This window comes from Colletotrichum jinshuiense, chromosome 6, assembly GCF_051148585.1.
Source record: "Colletotrichum jinshuiense chromosome 6, complete sequence".
Taxonomy (NCBI): Eukaryota; Fungi; Ascomycota; class Sordariomycetes; order Glomerellales; family Glomerellaceae; genus Colletotrichum; species Colletotrichum jinshuiense.
The window spans coordinates 3,931,158-3,944,736 of record NC_139313.1 but is presented as its reverse complement, the minus strand read 5'-3'; the positions used below and the strand labels follow the sequence as shown (position 1 = coordinate 3,944,736).

Here is a 13,579-nt window from a genome sequence, read left to right as displayed (position 1 = left end):
CCCTCCCTTTTTTTACCTGTCCCTTTTTTCTTTTTTCTTTTTGCGTGATGTGATACCAGGTAGGGGCTTTTGCGTTATGGGATATGAGACGATGGTGCGCTCGCTCCTTTCGGAAGAAATAGCTACGTTTCGGGTGAATATTTAAACAATATTGGCAAGCAGGATTTGGCTTGAATTTCTGTCCCTCCCCGCTCCGAATGGTCCATGACTCTGCCACCGTGCCTGGCTGTCTCTGAACCTGGAGATGGCGTCGTCGACTGGCGGTAGCATCATTCTCTTCTTTCAGGGTTGCTTGGCCATGGAAGTTTCAGAAGACGGGTGGGTCCGTAGCCAATATGCGGCGGCAGAGCCGTCTTGTGTTGCGTCTTGTTCTCGACTTTGATAATGCGCTTCACCAGCGACGAACGGCCGCAAGGCAAGAGAAACAGCGGTTGCCGATATTGTACAAGGTCAACTGGGTGTTTTTGCTCTGCCTTCTAGTGAGATGCTGCCGTTCGGTATATCGCATCGGTGATATATGCTGGCCGGGTGGTCTACGATCTTTCGTCAACTCTGGGCTCGGTTGCTTCGTGCTCACCTCGGAACAAAGCCGTGCTGCGCGCATGAGGAATTCATACAAAGCTGCACAACGGTTTCTGATAGCTCGATGACTGCAGCGGTGGTATTATGTCCGCGAGTAGTAGCGGTGCAGTATTTCAGCGATTTCAAACCTGAAGAAGATTTTTCCTGGGAGGGACTAAAGCTTTTCAGTGCCGTCTGGTTTTACATACTCGCGTTTCTCTTTTTGGATTGGAGATTCTCGTTTGAAATTGTAACAATAGTATTGAAGATCTGTTAGGGAGACGCAGATACCTAGCCGGTTACTATGGTTCGGATAGACACATTCAGAACATCTGAGGTCAACGTCCTTTAGCCGTTAAACCGCACGGATTTTCCTCTCGGTGATTAACCGTGATTGCATCAGGGTCTGAGACACAGACACGCTTCTTGCGTAATAAAACGAACTCCAATGCAACAGAGGAATGCATACATAATGGAGCATCATCCTTAATGTCCTTAGCATTCCACGAAACACGCCACGTAACCTCAATTCTGAGCCTTACACAGTGCGTTGTACCACCCGTTGCTATTATTGATATAAGTATGTTCATCTAACTACTATATATCTGCAGTTATTAGGTCAGCTGAACTATTTTCGTTGTTTAGTTTGTTCTTTACGATCCAGGCACCATGATCTCCCTTCTAGTTCTCCTTTGTTACCTGTGGATTGCTTCGTCATTCAACCAGATTAATATAATATTACAGAGATTGGATAATAATTATAGGTATCATTCTCTGATTCAGATATTAAGTTTATATAGGCGGCAAGGAACCATGATCTAACAATTTTGTGGAACCTTTCATCATGATTAACGTCGTTTTCTAATAACGAGACTCCGATTACGGATATTCCGAATCCTCAATGGTGAAATGATTGATACATTCAGTTTCATACAGATACTAGGAGTAGTCTCGACTCAACTAGACTGGCTTCTAATATCCCGTAGATGGCTATTGAGCGTACAGACATGGACGAATCGGTACATCGGCAAAGCTTCAGAGAGACCGTGATAGTAGATGATGACAACCGCAATAGAATTTGGCCTGAGGCCCAAAAGTTTACACCCATGCTTTTATCAATACATTGGGTGACCAACATGACCGCCAAATAACACCCAACCTTCCTGGTATTCACCCAATCTTATAAATCGTAATTTAGATGGGGATTTGTTACTCCATATGGCTCACATGGCATCCGCGAGTTTGAGCTGGACTGCCCTATGCTGCGATTGGACATACTCGTAGAAAGTGATTTCGCACTTCAACTCTTGACATATATCCGCCCAATTTTCCCCGTGCGCAGTTACACCACCTCAACACGGCCATGAGGATTTCAGCTCTGATTCTTCGGGCGTCGACTGGCCGTGAGTCGTCGGTGGCCTCAGACTATTCGTCAGGCCACGTCAGCCGGGCGAATGTTCGCCCTTGGATGTTGTCGGCAAACAAAGTGATTGGTTGGCACCACAGTCAAATTGGAATATTAATATTGACTCACTGACAGCTTTTTCTGCATCTTCTACAAGTCGTATGCGTTTACTTTGTCTGGATATAATTGGTTTGGTTCTGTTCATGGGCCACGCGGCTTTCAAATATTCTTGTTGTCAAGAATTGGCGCGTCTGCAACAACCCAGCAGGTAATCCAATCCACGCAATTATCGCATTCCCATGAAAGAGGGCGCTTGCTTTAAAATCTTTACGCCAGTATCACCGGCAGCCGAGCATTGATTCTACAATGACATGGCTCGGCCAAGAGCGGAGTGAGACTTACCGGCCCACCACGACCGAAGACGACCTTCGACCCTATACAGAAATTGGCCGAAGGTCCGCTGTCATAGATCATAACTAAAACAATATGACCAAGCCAGTATTAGCTTTTACACATGAGTTAGGGAAGGGAGTCTAAAATTCGTGTGCAAGAGCAGCGGGCACGCTACATAACGAGTATAAGATCACGAGCCTACAGCGGGTGAGAGTGTATTTCGGCAAGAGTATTACGCAGTATCTATGTCGGACGACGAAACTATCAACCCTTCATTCTGCTTATACGCCAGGCTCTGGTTTCTGCATCAAGTTAACGAGACAATGCTATGTTCAAGCTAGACGAGGAAGAACCTGATACTTTCAGCAGATGGGCGCTATCCTGACCGTCCCTGAAGAGGATGAGTAAGACCAAACCTCAACCCTGCCTTCTCAGCATTGTCATTTCTCCAGCTGGGTCGTATGGGAGCAATCGAAACATGAAGATGCCATGGTCAAGTTTACCGTTCCATTTCTCCCAGAAAACCCTTGCATCAACATGACTCAGCAAGAAGTTGTGGTCTGAAAGGTATGATTTTTTACAATCGGATGGGAATATTTGACTGACGAGACCAGACCCACGGCCAGATTAAGAGTCTGACACCTGTCAACTCAAGCCTAATGCCAGTCGGAAACTTCTCGGAAACTTCAATTTAAAGGACTAATGGTGTGGCAGCCTCGAACTGGTCTGCACACCAGATGTCCTCAGCTTCTGCCGACGCAGAAGACGTTGCAGTCCCAGTCTGGGCCAGCCTGATATCGCCATGCCACGATCAAAGAGCACCATAGAGGATACCCACTTCCCTGTATGATACACATCTCGGAAAGTCGCCGAACTGGCTTCGGAGTCCAATTCTAAGCCCACCGCTTTATCGGTTGATGCGCCTTTTGAGGGAGTCGGAGCTCTGATAACCAACCCGCCAAGGGTTTTCAGGCCGGGCCTGTCAGCACAGCCACGCCGTTGCGGGACCGAGCCGGCAATATGAGAGTTCGAGTCGGCAATAAGACGATTGGGAAATCACATTAATACGGCATTGGTCGTTTCTCGTACGAAGTTGAGCTGGGCGGTTGACTACCAGCTATCCCAGTCAACGGGACTTCTCCTGGGCAAGTCTCGAAGTCTACGAATACGGCTAAGGAACTCCAAATGAACGATCAAAAAACAACAGCAACTTTACTTTCTTCCGAGTAATACTGGACCACCGTCGACCTGGTTGGACTTCGATCATGGATGTCGACATGACTGGAACGCTACCGTAAATGAAAATTTCCGGCAACGCTCGACTGTGGTGAGTCGACATGAACTCAATTATGCATCGCGACGACAATCACATACGATATGGCATCGACCTCGAGTTCACCTGGGGCGCATCCAACGATACTAGGAAGGATATATATTGAGATACATTAACATCTTCCGCTAAATTGCAAACGAGTGTTGGGGTATTTCATCGTCTTCCAAATCATTACGTCCACCGATTACAACACTTCTAAATACGCTCGCTCCCCCTGATTCTTTGGTCTTTAAGAGCCAATTCTTTTTTCATCACATCATACATGCGCTGAAACTCGAATAAACCACAACCGCGACAGCCAGGCCGCGCGATCCACGCACAAAAAACGGTCCATTTCTTTAGTGGAAATCACCGATGCGGGGACCGAAGTATTCACCCTCAGCAAGGGTGAGCAGACGGCAGGCCTTGCCCTCGCAGCCCTCGGAGACGACGGAGTTGCCCCACCAGTCAATCTCAACGTCCTGCCACTGAAGGCCGAAGAACATGATGATACCGGAGATGGCAATACCGCAGGAGAAGGCAGCGGAGAGGACGAAGTTGTACTACAATCAAGGTCAGTTTCGAGGTCACATTTGCTAACGAGGACGGTGGGTGAAAACATACCTTGGACCAGAGACCCAAGAAGCGGCTCTTGAGGTACACCCAAGAGAAGAAGGCAATAGGGACGGAGGGCCAGACGAAGCTCATGTTGTAAGGAGCCCAGACGATGCAGCCGTACATGATGGCGACAGGGTGGATCTGGCGGACCCACTTCCACTTGGGGAACTTCTTGCCCAGGCCCCAGAAGAAGAGGACAATGAAGACGCCGAGAGGGAAACCGAGGAGGGTAGCGGTGTACTGGCCGCCAGCACCCCAGATCTTCTTGGGACCGACGGTACCCCAAAGGACGGAGGCGGTGAAGAAGGTGTTGATACCGGGGCAAGTCATCTTGAACTTGGCATCGGCAGTGCAAATACCCGGGACGCTGAACATCTGGAACTTCAAGACACCGAGGCAAACGAAGGTGGAAACGAATGTCGCGAGCATCTGAGCCCAGAAGGTGTGGCGAGGGGGGATCTTGACGTAGTGAGCAAGCTTCAAGTCGTTGGAGAACCAAACGGCGTGGGCGCAGGTGACGTAGCCGAAAGACTTGAAGTAGTTCATGGCCAGGGCGTTACCCTCGACCCAGCTACCACCGATAAACTCGGCAAGCACGTTGAGTGTGACTTCGATACCTGTCATGGCCTTGATGATGCCGACGGGGACGACGAAGATAAGGCAGAGGATGATACCGTAAAAGACGACACCGACGGTTGTGTAGGTGGGCCAGGCGGCGATGCCAGCACAACCAAGAGAGATGGCAACAACCAGGGTAATCAGGTACCACCACTCGGGAACCTCGGGGTAAACCTTCATCAGGCGGTTGTGGACGTCGAGAACCTGGTCCTTCTCGATATCGCTGTTCTTCTTGAAGCTACCGATCAGAGCCTTGAAGCCGAGGCCAATCTCGTGACGGTGGTACAGAATGGCGTAGGTGATGGTAGAAGTGTAGATGGCGAAGAAGAACATGTAGACCATGACGTTTCCGGCTCCCAGGAAGGGAGGAGAGTAGGCCTCGTAAGCCTCCTTGTCGAAGAGACCGTGGTCGTTGACAGCGCGGGAAACGTTGTACAGGGAACCGAAGTGGTCGTAGACCTTGTTGGAGTTGATGGGCAGGTATCCGGTGTTGTAAGTGTTGGTGTACCAAACAGCCAGCACAATGAACATGGAGAAGAAGGTGCCGAGGAATCTGTTGAAGGTAGAGAAGAAAGGAACCATCAAGGGGTCGGTGTTGTCCCACAACCTGGGCCAGTCAGTAAGTGGAAAGCCAACGTCAAAGAATCGGGGGTTACTAACAAGATGTTCCAGTCGAAAGTCGGCAGGGGGTTCAAACCAAGACCGCTGTTGAAACCGGTGACCGTCGCAAGGTTACGGTTGGTGGGGGCAATCCAGGTCATCCAGCTGAAAGAGCTCAGAGCCGTGAAGAGGTAGTTGGGGAACCAGAACCACACAAACATGGCACCGAAAGCCATGTAGAAGAACTTCTGTCTGCTGGCACGCCAGACGGTGCGGAAGGGGCCATCGACAGTGGTGTTCTTGTCAGTGTGGAAAGCCGAGTTCAGGGCAATGGTAACCAGCGAGGCGGGCCACACGCAGTACGAGGGGTAGACGAGGAAACGACGGCAGAGGCCGGCGAGACCGTATCCGATGAAGTTGGTCGACAGCGAGATAAGCAGCTGGTAGCCGAAGTTGGCGGCGTAGGGCTGGTTGAAGAATTGGGGCAACCACTTTGCAGCCACTTGTCAGCTTATTTGACTAACCATACTGCTTTGTTTCTAGAGCTCTTACCTGGGTCCAGATGATGTAGTTGGTGTAGGGAATGTTGTAGGCGACGTTGGCCATGATGGTGATGAGCATGTGCTCCTTGCGGTTGAAGGGGCCCGGGTTGAGCGAGACACGCTGGCCGGCAACCGAGAAGCCAACATCGGGCAGCGTCTTCTCCCAGAGCTTACCCAGAGGGTAGGCGAGCAATTGGGCAACGTTGGCCAGAATCGTGATGGAAGGGTATCGCACGGAGAACAGCTGGTTGACGAAGGCGAGCAGGGCGGAGAAGATAAGACCGATAACCCAGGCGCGGACGGTCGAGACAGGCATGGTGGGGTCATCGTGGTTGTCGACGACGGCACGCACCTCGGAGTAGGGCGAGTTACCGGTGATCAGAGCAGCCTCAAGCTTGATCTCCTGGATGAGGGTCTCGTGCTTCTCGGGGTTCTCGAAGACGTCGTCGTTGTTGAGGAACAACTCGATCTTCTCGATGATGACGAGCGGGAAGTTGGGGTCCTTCTCGTGGAGCTTGTGGACGTTGTACATCATCTCACGGACCTCCTCGAGAGTAAGCTGCGAAGCGAGCTCCTTGGCCTCGAGAAGATCATCCTCGGTGACGTTGAGGTCTTTCTCAACGTGCCCATTGTAGTCGGCACCATCGGGGTGGGCGTCGACAATCTGCGGGAGGGTCAGTACAAGCCTCAGAGCCAAGTATTGAGCGTATACTTACGGGAACGGCCTTCTCGTCCGAGAGGACGCCTTGGGCGTGAGCCCGTTCTTCACGGATGTCGGACATTGCGTTGCACTGGGTCAGTACTCTTCACCTTGTGGTAAGGTTTGGAATGGCTGATTTGCTGGACCCGTTGACACTTGGGCTGGAGATGTGCCAGTGACCAAGAAGCAGAAGCAAAAGCAACCGGGTCTCGAGGTGGGCGAGGATATCTGGACCTTTTAATATCCAGAGCCACGAGGCGGCCATCCTAGTTACGTCGGATGCTTATCGACAGTGGAGGCCCAGGGTTCCAACGGCACGGCGACATTCGGGCAGGACGGTGGCCACAAAGTCTCGCCACTAGACGATCCCCCAGAACCAGCGTCAAGATCCCTTGCTCTCAGATGGGAAGCTGCGATGGCACTGGCCAGGAGTGTAGAGCTTCCCCTTCTTGGAACAGGGGTGGTGTGGCATGGGTGATCATGTTCAAAGGCTGGAACACCAGCCAACCCCTCCTCCAGGTTGTGCGCCGGAGACCCCAGTGCAACCCTGGCGACAGGGAGGTCTACCTTCTGCATTTCGACAAGACCGATATCAAAGGTTCCGGGACACTGTTGGAAGGATTGGGTCCGCATCCCTACTTCTCCGCATTGGGTGCAATTTGCGGCGAACACCAGCGAGGACTACGATGGGATGAAGGGCCAACAGAGAATGAGAGAAGAGAGATGGGACTATTACCAACGATGCTACGTCTATCCCGGTACGTACACATGCCTTTTTCGAACGAACCACGGATGCCTTGCGTCAACCGTTGCTTCGTCTTCTCTGTGCTTATTCTGACGCTGGTTCGGACTGGACAGGAACGAAACCCCACTCTCCTCCCACTTCAACTCCTCTTCCCGGTCATGCACCGGGTCCAGTTACATTCGGCACCCACGAACCTGCAGATGGATGGAGCTGAAAGATTCCAGCAGCAGGAACCCTGGCTGCATAGCAGTATGGTTCGGATCTGCTACTGCTGGCGCCTCTGAAGCTTCCGCCGGGCGCTGCTGACATTCTTGCCACGCCTGAACGCTTCGGGTATCTCGTCTCGGGCCATCGTCTGCGCATCTGCTGAATTAGTCAAGTAGCTGGGCCCCGGATTGGCTTGATCCAGCAGGGTAAGTAGGCGTATGAGAGCAGCCGAACAGGAACTTTTTGGGGTGTCAACGGATGCGGCTGCAGAGCTCATGCAACTGGACCTGCCAATCACATTTTGAGTCAATGGTTCTTTTGAATCCTGCCCTTGTCGCAATCGCGATGACTTCAACGTGGTGCGACATACACGCCCGCAGAAAGAGTGCAAGGACCGTCTCACTCTATCCGTACTCTATTGTCTTTCGACTTTGGGTCATTTTCAGGATGAGTAAACACCCAAACCCAAAAGTTATAGTCCTGGGCATAATCCCACAACGCCAATCTCTCGGGGCAATATCGGCGGCGGGGGGGATGCTGGTGGCAAGGTGGCTACCCGTCCGTGTACCGTCTGCTTTAACGTTGGGTCCCTAAGGTCCCCTTCTCGACATGTGGGAGGCAGCTGGCACGGACAAAGGCGCCTGTGGCTCCATTCTTTTTTTTTTTTTTTTTTTGCTCGTGCGGTCGGATCCGGGCCCAACCACGCACGCGACAAGAGGGAGAGATGATGAGGTCCTGCATGGGTTGGGGAGGGCGCCCGGCTGTGAGAGCTGGCGAGCTCGATTACGTCCCCGTTAAAATCGATCAGCGGCCCAAGTTGTGGGTTGGGCCACTTCGGTTCAGGTGTTGACAAAAGCACCTCACAGATGGGATGCAGAGACGCACCTGTCGGCGCACCACGTTACGATGCAACGCTCCAGCCGGCGGGCGTTTCCAACGGAAAGACATGCGCGGGAGGCACCGTTAGGCCGGCGTCGAAGAAGCACAGAAGGACGTTGGAACACGAAATGGCTGGACGAGTTTGGGAGTGACGAATCAACCCTCGGCCCTTCTGTTGGTCCCTCTCGACAATGCTGCGCTAGCCAACGGCAGAGGCGATTGATGGCTTGGCAGTCTGGCCTATCTCTACCTATCTGTTCGCTCCATAGTAGCACCCAGGACGAACCTGACCCATGGACCCTGGGGGTGGCGTCCTCCCCCAAGACTCCCAAGCTTTCCAAGCCTGTGATCCAAGACCACCACGACGTGCCCCCAAGCACGTCCAAGACGGCCAAAACGTGACATACAAGGACAAGAAACGACAAGAGATCTTCTCCGAAAGCTTGTCGACCGCGCGCATGGGGTGCACACCACAGCTGGCGGCCTTGGCAGAACGCAATATGATTGCGTGCGATATGCCCGAGGCAAACTGTTGCGTGATGCGGCGGCGGCGACGCAGAACGTGAAATTCAGAGGTTGTTGTCGTTCCCCCCTCAACTCTGCACCCTCCGTTACGGAGTCATCCGCCTTTACTTCATTCCCCCAACTCTCCGCTCCGCCCTTTCTCCTCTTATCACCCAGACCCTCGGCAGTTTGCATACGGATTGACCATTCACAAGCCGGCCCTCGAATAGTGTCGTATCGTCCGACCCAGCCAGAAGGTGGCAAGTTGATTAATTTGTGTTCGCCTGGCCGGTGGGAGACGCAGGACACTTCTTTTGGAGGAACTTTTTGACGGCCGCCATCCTCCACGCTACGCTGCTGTTCCCCCGGCCGACTCCTGGTATCGGCAGCTTATTAGATGGGTCATGCAACGCGTCCTATCAGCCATCCCTGCCAACGTCCTGTCGCGAGATTGGCCGGTTGCTCAGGCCCTTTTGGCCAGATTACTGTCGACTTTTAGAAAGCCTCTGCCACTGGCGTTTCCCCTGCGACACTGAGATCTTGGCTGGCAGGGACACCCACCCTGTCCAACAAGCACAATCACCGCCCGTCGTACGAGAGCAAACTCACTCGTCTAGCCCCGACTGGGACTGGCCTTCTCCGGGTTACCTCTTTTTGGCAGGTCATATCGCAGCGCTGCAATTGGTGCGCTCGCGCGTGCCTCACCACCCAACCGCATGGTGCAATCCCCTCCACTGTTATCGCAACGAGTGCGTGATTGTTTATCATTTCCCGTGGATAAAGAGCCCATAGCCAAGCACGCCAAGGAACGTCAGGGACGTTTGTACCGCGCGACTCCGCGCGATGGCATCGCAAGTCCGGCCTTGCGATCTCGTCGGGCGTGACGGGCGGCGGATATGACATGGACTGTTCTCGTACCGCGGATTTTCCCTCAGTCTCTTTGATGGCCTGCGTCCTTGAGTGCTGACATGGGGCAGCTGGGCTGCGTCTATTCCTGTCATGTGCTGGGTCGATTTCAGAAGAAGCTTCCGTATTCGACATGAGTTCATTGATCCGGTTCCTTGGCAATATGTACCCCAATCACTGGCACCCGCCATCTTGGTTCAAGCGCGCTGACTTCTTCGTTGGAGAGCCAACCTCGATAAGACGTCTAGCCATCTCACGAATTGGTTTGACGTAGCTTCTACGTTGTAGAGGCTCAAAATGAAGACCTGGGGTTATGCAAATCGATGCAGACATCGCCTCGGGTCGTGGCGTCTTGGTTCCTACTTGGCGATGCCAATACTCCGTCTGGGCACAGGTTGCCGTCTTGGAAAGTCTTGGGAAAGTCTTGGGGAGCGCATCATGTTGGGAGAGCTGAGGGCTTGCCCCTACTATTTCGCCCTCAAAATTGGGTTTGGCGTTGATAGTTACATTGCGTTTTGGTCCGGGATGCCACCTCAACAACGCCCTCCCTGGCCCGTACGGTCCTTGGCCTGCAGCGACAAGTCTGCTGGCACTCTTTAGACCACTCGGTCGCTTGGCATCGGGCGCATGGCCAAAAGTGGATGTCGCACCGCTTCATTGCGTTGCGAAGGGTTGGTGAACGACTCGTGCGATAAGTTGTTGTGTGCGCGCCGCTGACTCTCTGAGCACGATATCATCATGATCCGAAGCACAGTGGTGACATCGATAGGAATAAACATACCCGGCAGTCCCTAAACGAGTTGCATAGTGCATAGCCGGCAATATCCTATTGCGATTGCTCAAAGGTGGTTAGATCGCCAACCATCGCGCACGATTCTAGCCTGACCACCCTCCACGATGTGTGCAGCGAACCAGACCAGCCCACCAGCCCCCTGCAAGTTTGCTTCAGGCGAACATAGTCCCATTCTCAACTAAGAAGGTGCATTGCCACAGCACTTGATGAGATGCCTGGGTATTCAAACCCGTCCTCCAGACAGGGAGTCGCCGCCGCTGCCTGGGCGCCAACGCCCTTGCGAAACGCACTGCGGGTAGCGAGGCCAGACTTTCGCGGACCGCGGAAGAGGGCCAAATGTCGTTTATCGTGCTGATCAGGATGCGACATGCGGGTTGATCATACGCTTTGTAGCATTCCGTCGCCTCCACCTGCGTAGGTCTTGCATCTATGTGTGCCTCTCAATGACGCTTCTCGAGCTAAATCCCGCCCCAGCTCGAGACATAAGTGATATTGCGGTATCTGGTACGCTTAGCATGTCATAGATCTCATTTTCTTGTCTCGCCGTTGATCGTCGAGGACTCTGAAAACCATTTACCTCTTGCTGGGTTTGAAATCCGCCACAAGATCGATCCTGGCGGTGCTCTGCGTGTGGGGGTTGCTCAGGAACTTTTGCACTAAATGACGCCTTTTCAGAGACATGTCAGCGGCAAGATTGACCCGGTGATATCATTTCATTGTACAATTGTGGGTTGTATTAACAATTTACAGTGAAACATCGTGAATGCCTTCCCAAAGAAACCCGGGAAGCGGACTAAGTCGGCTCGTCGGCAGGATGGTGGAACTATTGCAAGCGAGGCCCCAATGCATCCGCATGTAGCCTCTCTGCACACGACCCAGCGCATTCCTTTTGCCACCACGCAGACGAGGGAGAAGACCCAAACTGGCGGGACAAAAGGTCCAAGAAGCTGGTGCGTCCCTTATCACAGGCCCGACTGCATGGAGCTAAGGATGGAGCGCACCCCGGCAAAGTCCAGCTCCTGCAGAGTCTCTTCCCACAGTCGCTCTCTGCTGGTGGTCCCCTCCGGAGTGTATACGAATGAGGCAAATCTTTTCAAAGCATTGTTAGCCGTGTTCTGCAACAAAAGATCTTTTGCAAAGGTCCACTGCTGAAACACTTACGGGAATATACTCCAGTCCATCAGATAGCTGCCATGAGTCTCCTCACCTCTGACCACGGCGGCATCGAGGTATGTCGACGCCCCTTGCTCAAGACTTCTCCCAGTCATGGCCTTGGCTGCCGCGAATACGGCCCTGTAGCCGCCGCTCAGATGCCGATGGAGGCCTGACCCTTTGCAGAAACCCGGATCGACGAGGTTGACCACGACATCCTCCTTCTTCACGTACTCGACAAGCTTGATGATGAACAGATGACCAAGGAGCTTCGAGGTCGCATATCGGTCGGCGGGATCAAAGGTTTTCTCATCATCGAATGCCGGTATCAGTGGCACCTTATCGTGCTCTGGGAATTTTGCTGTCAAGGCCGTACCCGAGTTGACGATGGTTAGCCGTCCAGGCTTCCCAGAGGGCCTTTTCGCCTTCAAGACGGGCAAAAGTAGTATGACGAGGAGGGCGGTCGACAGGTAGTTCACCTGAAAGATCTCCTCGTGGCCAGCTGCTGAAAGACGGAATTGTTCAACCACCACGCCGGCGTTCAGGATGACGAAGTCGATTCGGGGCAGCGCGGAGCAACGGTTGACAAAGTCCTGGATAGACTTGTACGACAGCATGTCCAAAGGCCAAACCTCGACCGTGGCAGCAGGATGCTTTGCTCGGAGGGCTGCGGCGGCGGATTCCCCTCTTTCCTCGGAACGGACAGCTATGATTAGGCGGGACACTTTGTGATCTAGCAGCATGCGTGCACAAGTCAAGCCCAGGCCGATGTTGGCACCCGAGACGATGGCTGTCTGTCCGGAGAGGGAGAGGGCCTTCGGCGGCATGCGAACCGTGGCACAGAACTGGGATGAAATGAAGAGTTTTCCAGGCCCTGAATTCAGGGGCGGAAGTTCGATGGAGCTCGTCATTCTGGGCAAATCGTGATGTCGAAGGGCTTGATTTTGCTAATGAAGGGCTTATTGTTGATGGCGAAGGGCTCAATGCTGATGCGTACTTCGATGTGAAGTGTCACAAACATCATCACCGCAACGCTGTCTTTATAGCCATGAGATCCTCTGAGGCAGAGTCGCCATCAATGTATGGGGACATAATCTCGTTGCGACGTCTCCGGCTGGCTTCAGGCAGCGGCGCTTCGTTGCCGGCGTTGATGGCGGCGAAGGCAGGAGCACATGATTCCTCACAGGTGGCTGAGACGTAGGGCTGGACTACTTTTTGACACAAGGAAACGACTGTTCACCCAAACGGGAATCCAATCGATACTGAATTGATGCCCAGATGAGGTCCGGGTGCGAACCGACGTGTCGTCGACGCAATCGGAACCTCCATCGGCGCCAATCCCCACACATATCGGCGCCAGTCACGTGTGCCATCTCCGGGCCGGATGGAGTTAATGCGCTAGTATCGCCGAAAGAAAGTACGCTAGACCAAAACAAGGCAACAATCGACCCTTGTCGAGAGGTTCGGGAATGGAGAAGTGGAGCGTTTAATGCGTAGACCTCTGCAAGTGCGTGCCGCTTGGATGACAAGAAGGGGTACGGGGAAGGAGTCGGGGCGGGACAATTCATGGGCGGAGCGTGAATTCATCCGTCTTCACAATCATTCCAGCCGTTCAGGCGTATCTATCTTTCACAATTTTCAATT

At 53.0% G+C, this 13,579-nt stretch overlaps 2 protein-coding genes across 2 annotated transcripts; both read right to left on the bottom strand.

Annotated features, from left to right (window-relative positions):
• Positions 1-4,030: 4,030 nt before the first annotated feature.
• EsH8_VI_001012 (OPT oligopeptide transporter protein-domain-containing protein) lies at positions 4,031-6,831 on the bottom strand (the record flags this gene model as incomplete). Its single annotated transcript, XM_083272265.1, has 5 exons — positions 4,031-4,234; positions 4,296-5,514; positions 5,568-5,998; positions 6,060-6,713; positions 6,766-6,831. 5 exons carry the CDS (start codon positions 6,829-6,831, stop codon positions 4,031-4,033), a joined length of 2,574 nt encoding a protein of 857 aa, XP_083127439.1.
• A 4,914-nt stretch (positions 6,832-11,745) lies between these two features.
• EsH8_VI_001011 (uncharacterized protein) lies at positions 11,746-12,846 on the bottom strand (the record flags this gene model as incomplete). Its single annotated transcript, XM_083272264.1, has 2 exons — positions 11,746-11,872; positions 11,945-12,846. 2 exons carry the CDS (start codon positions 12,844-12,846, stop codon positions 11,746-11,748), a joined length of 1,029 nt encoding a protein of 342 aa, XP_083127438.1.
• Positions 12,847-13,579: the final 733 nt, after the last annotated feature.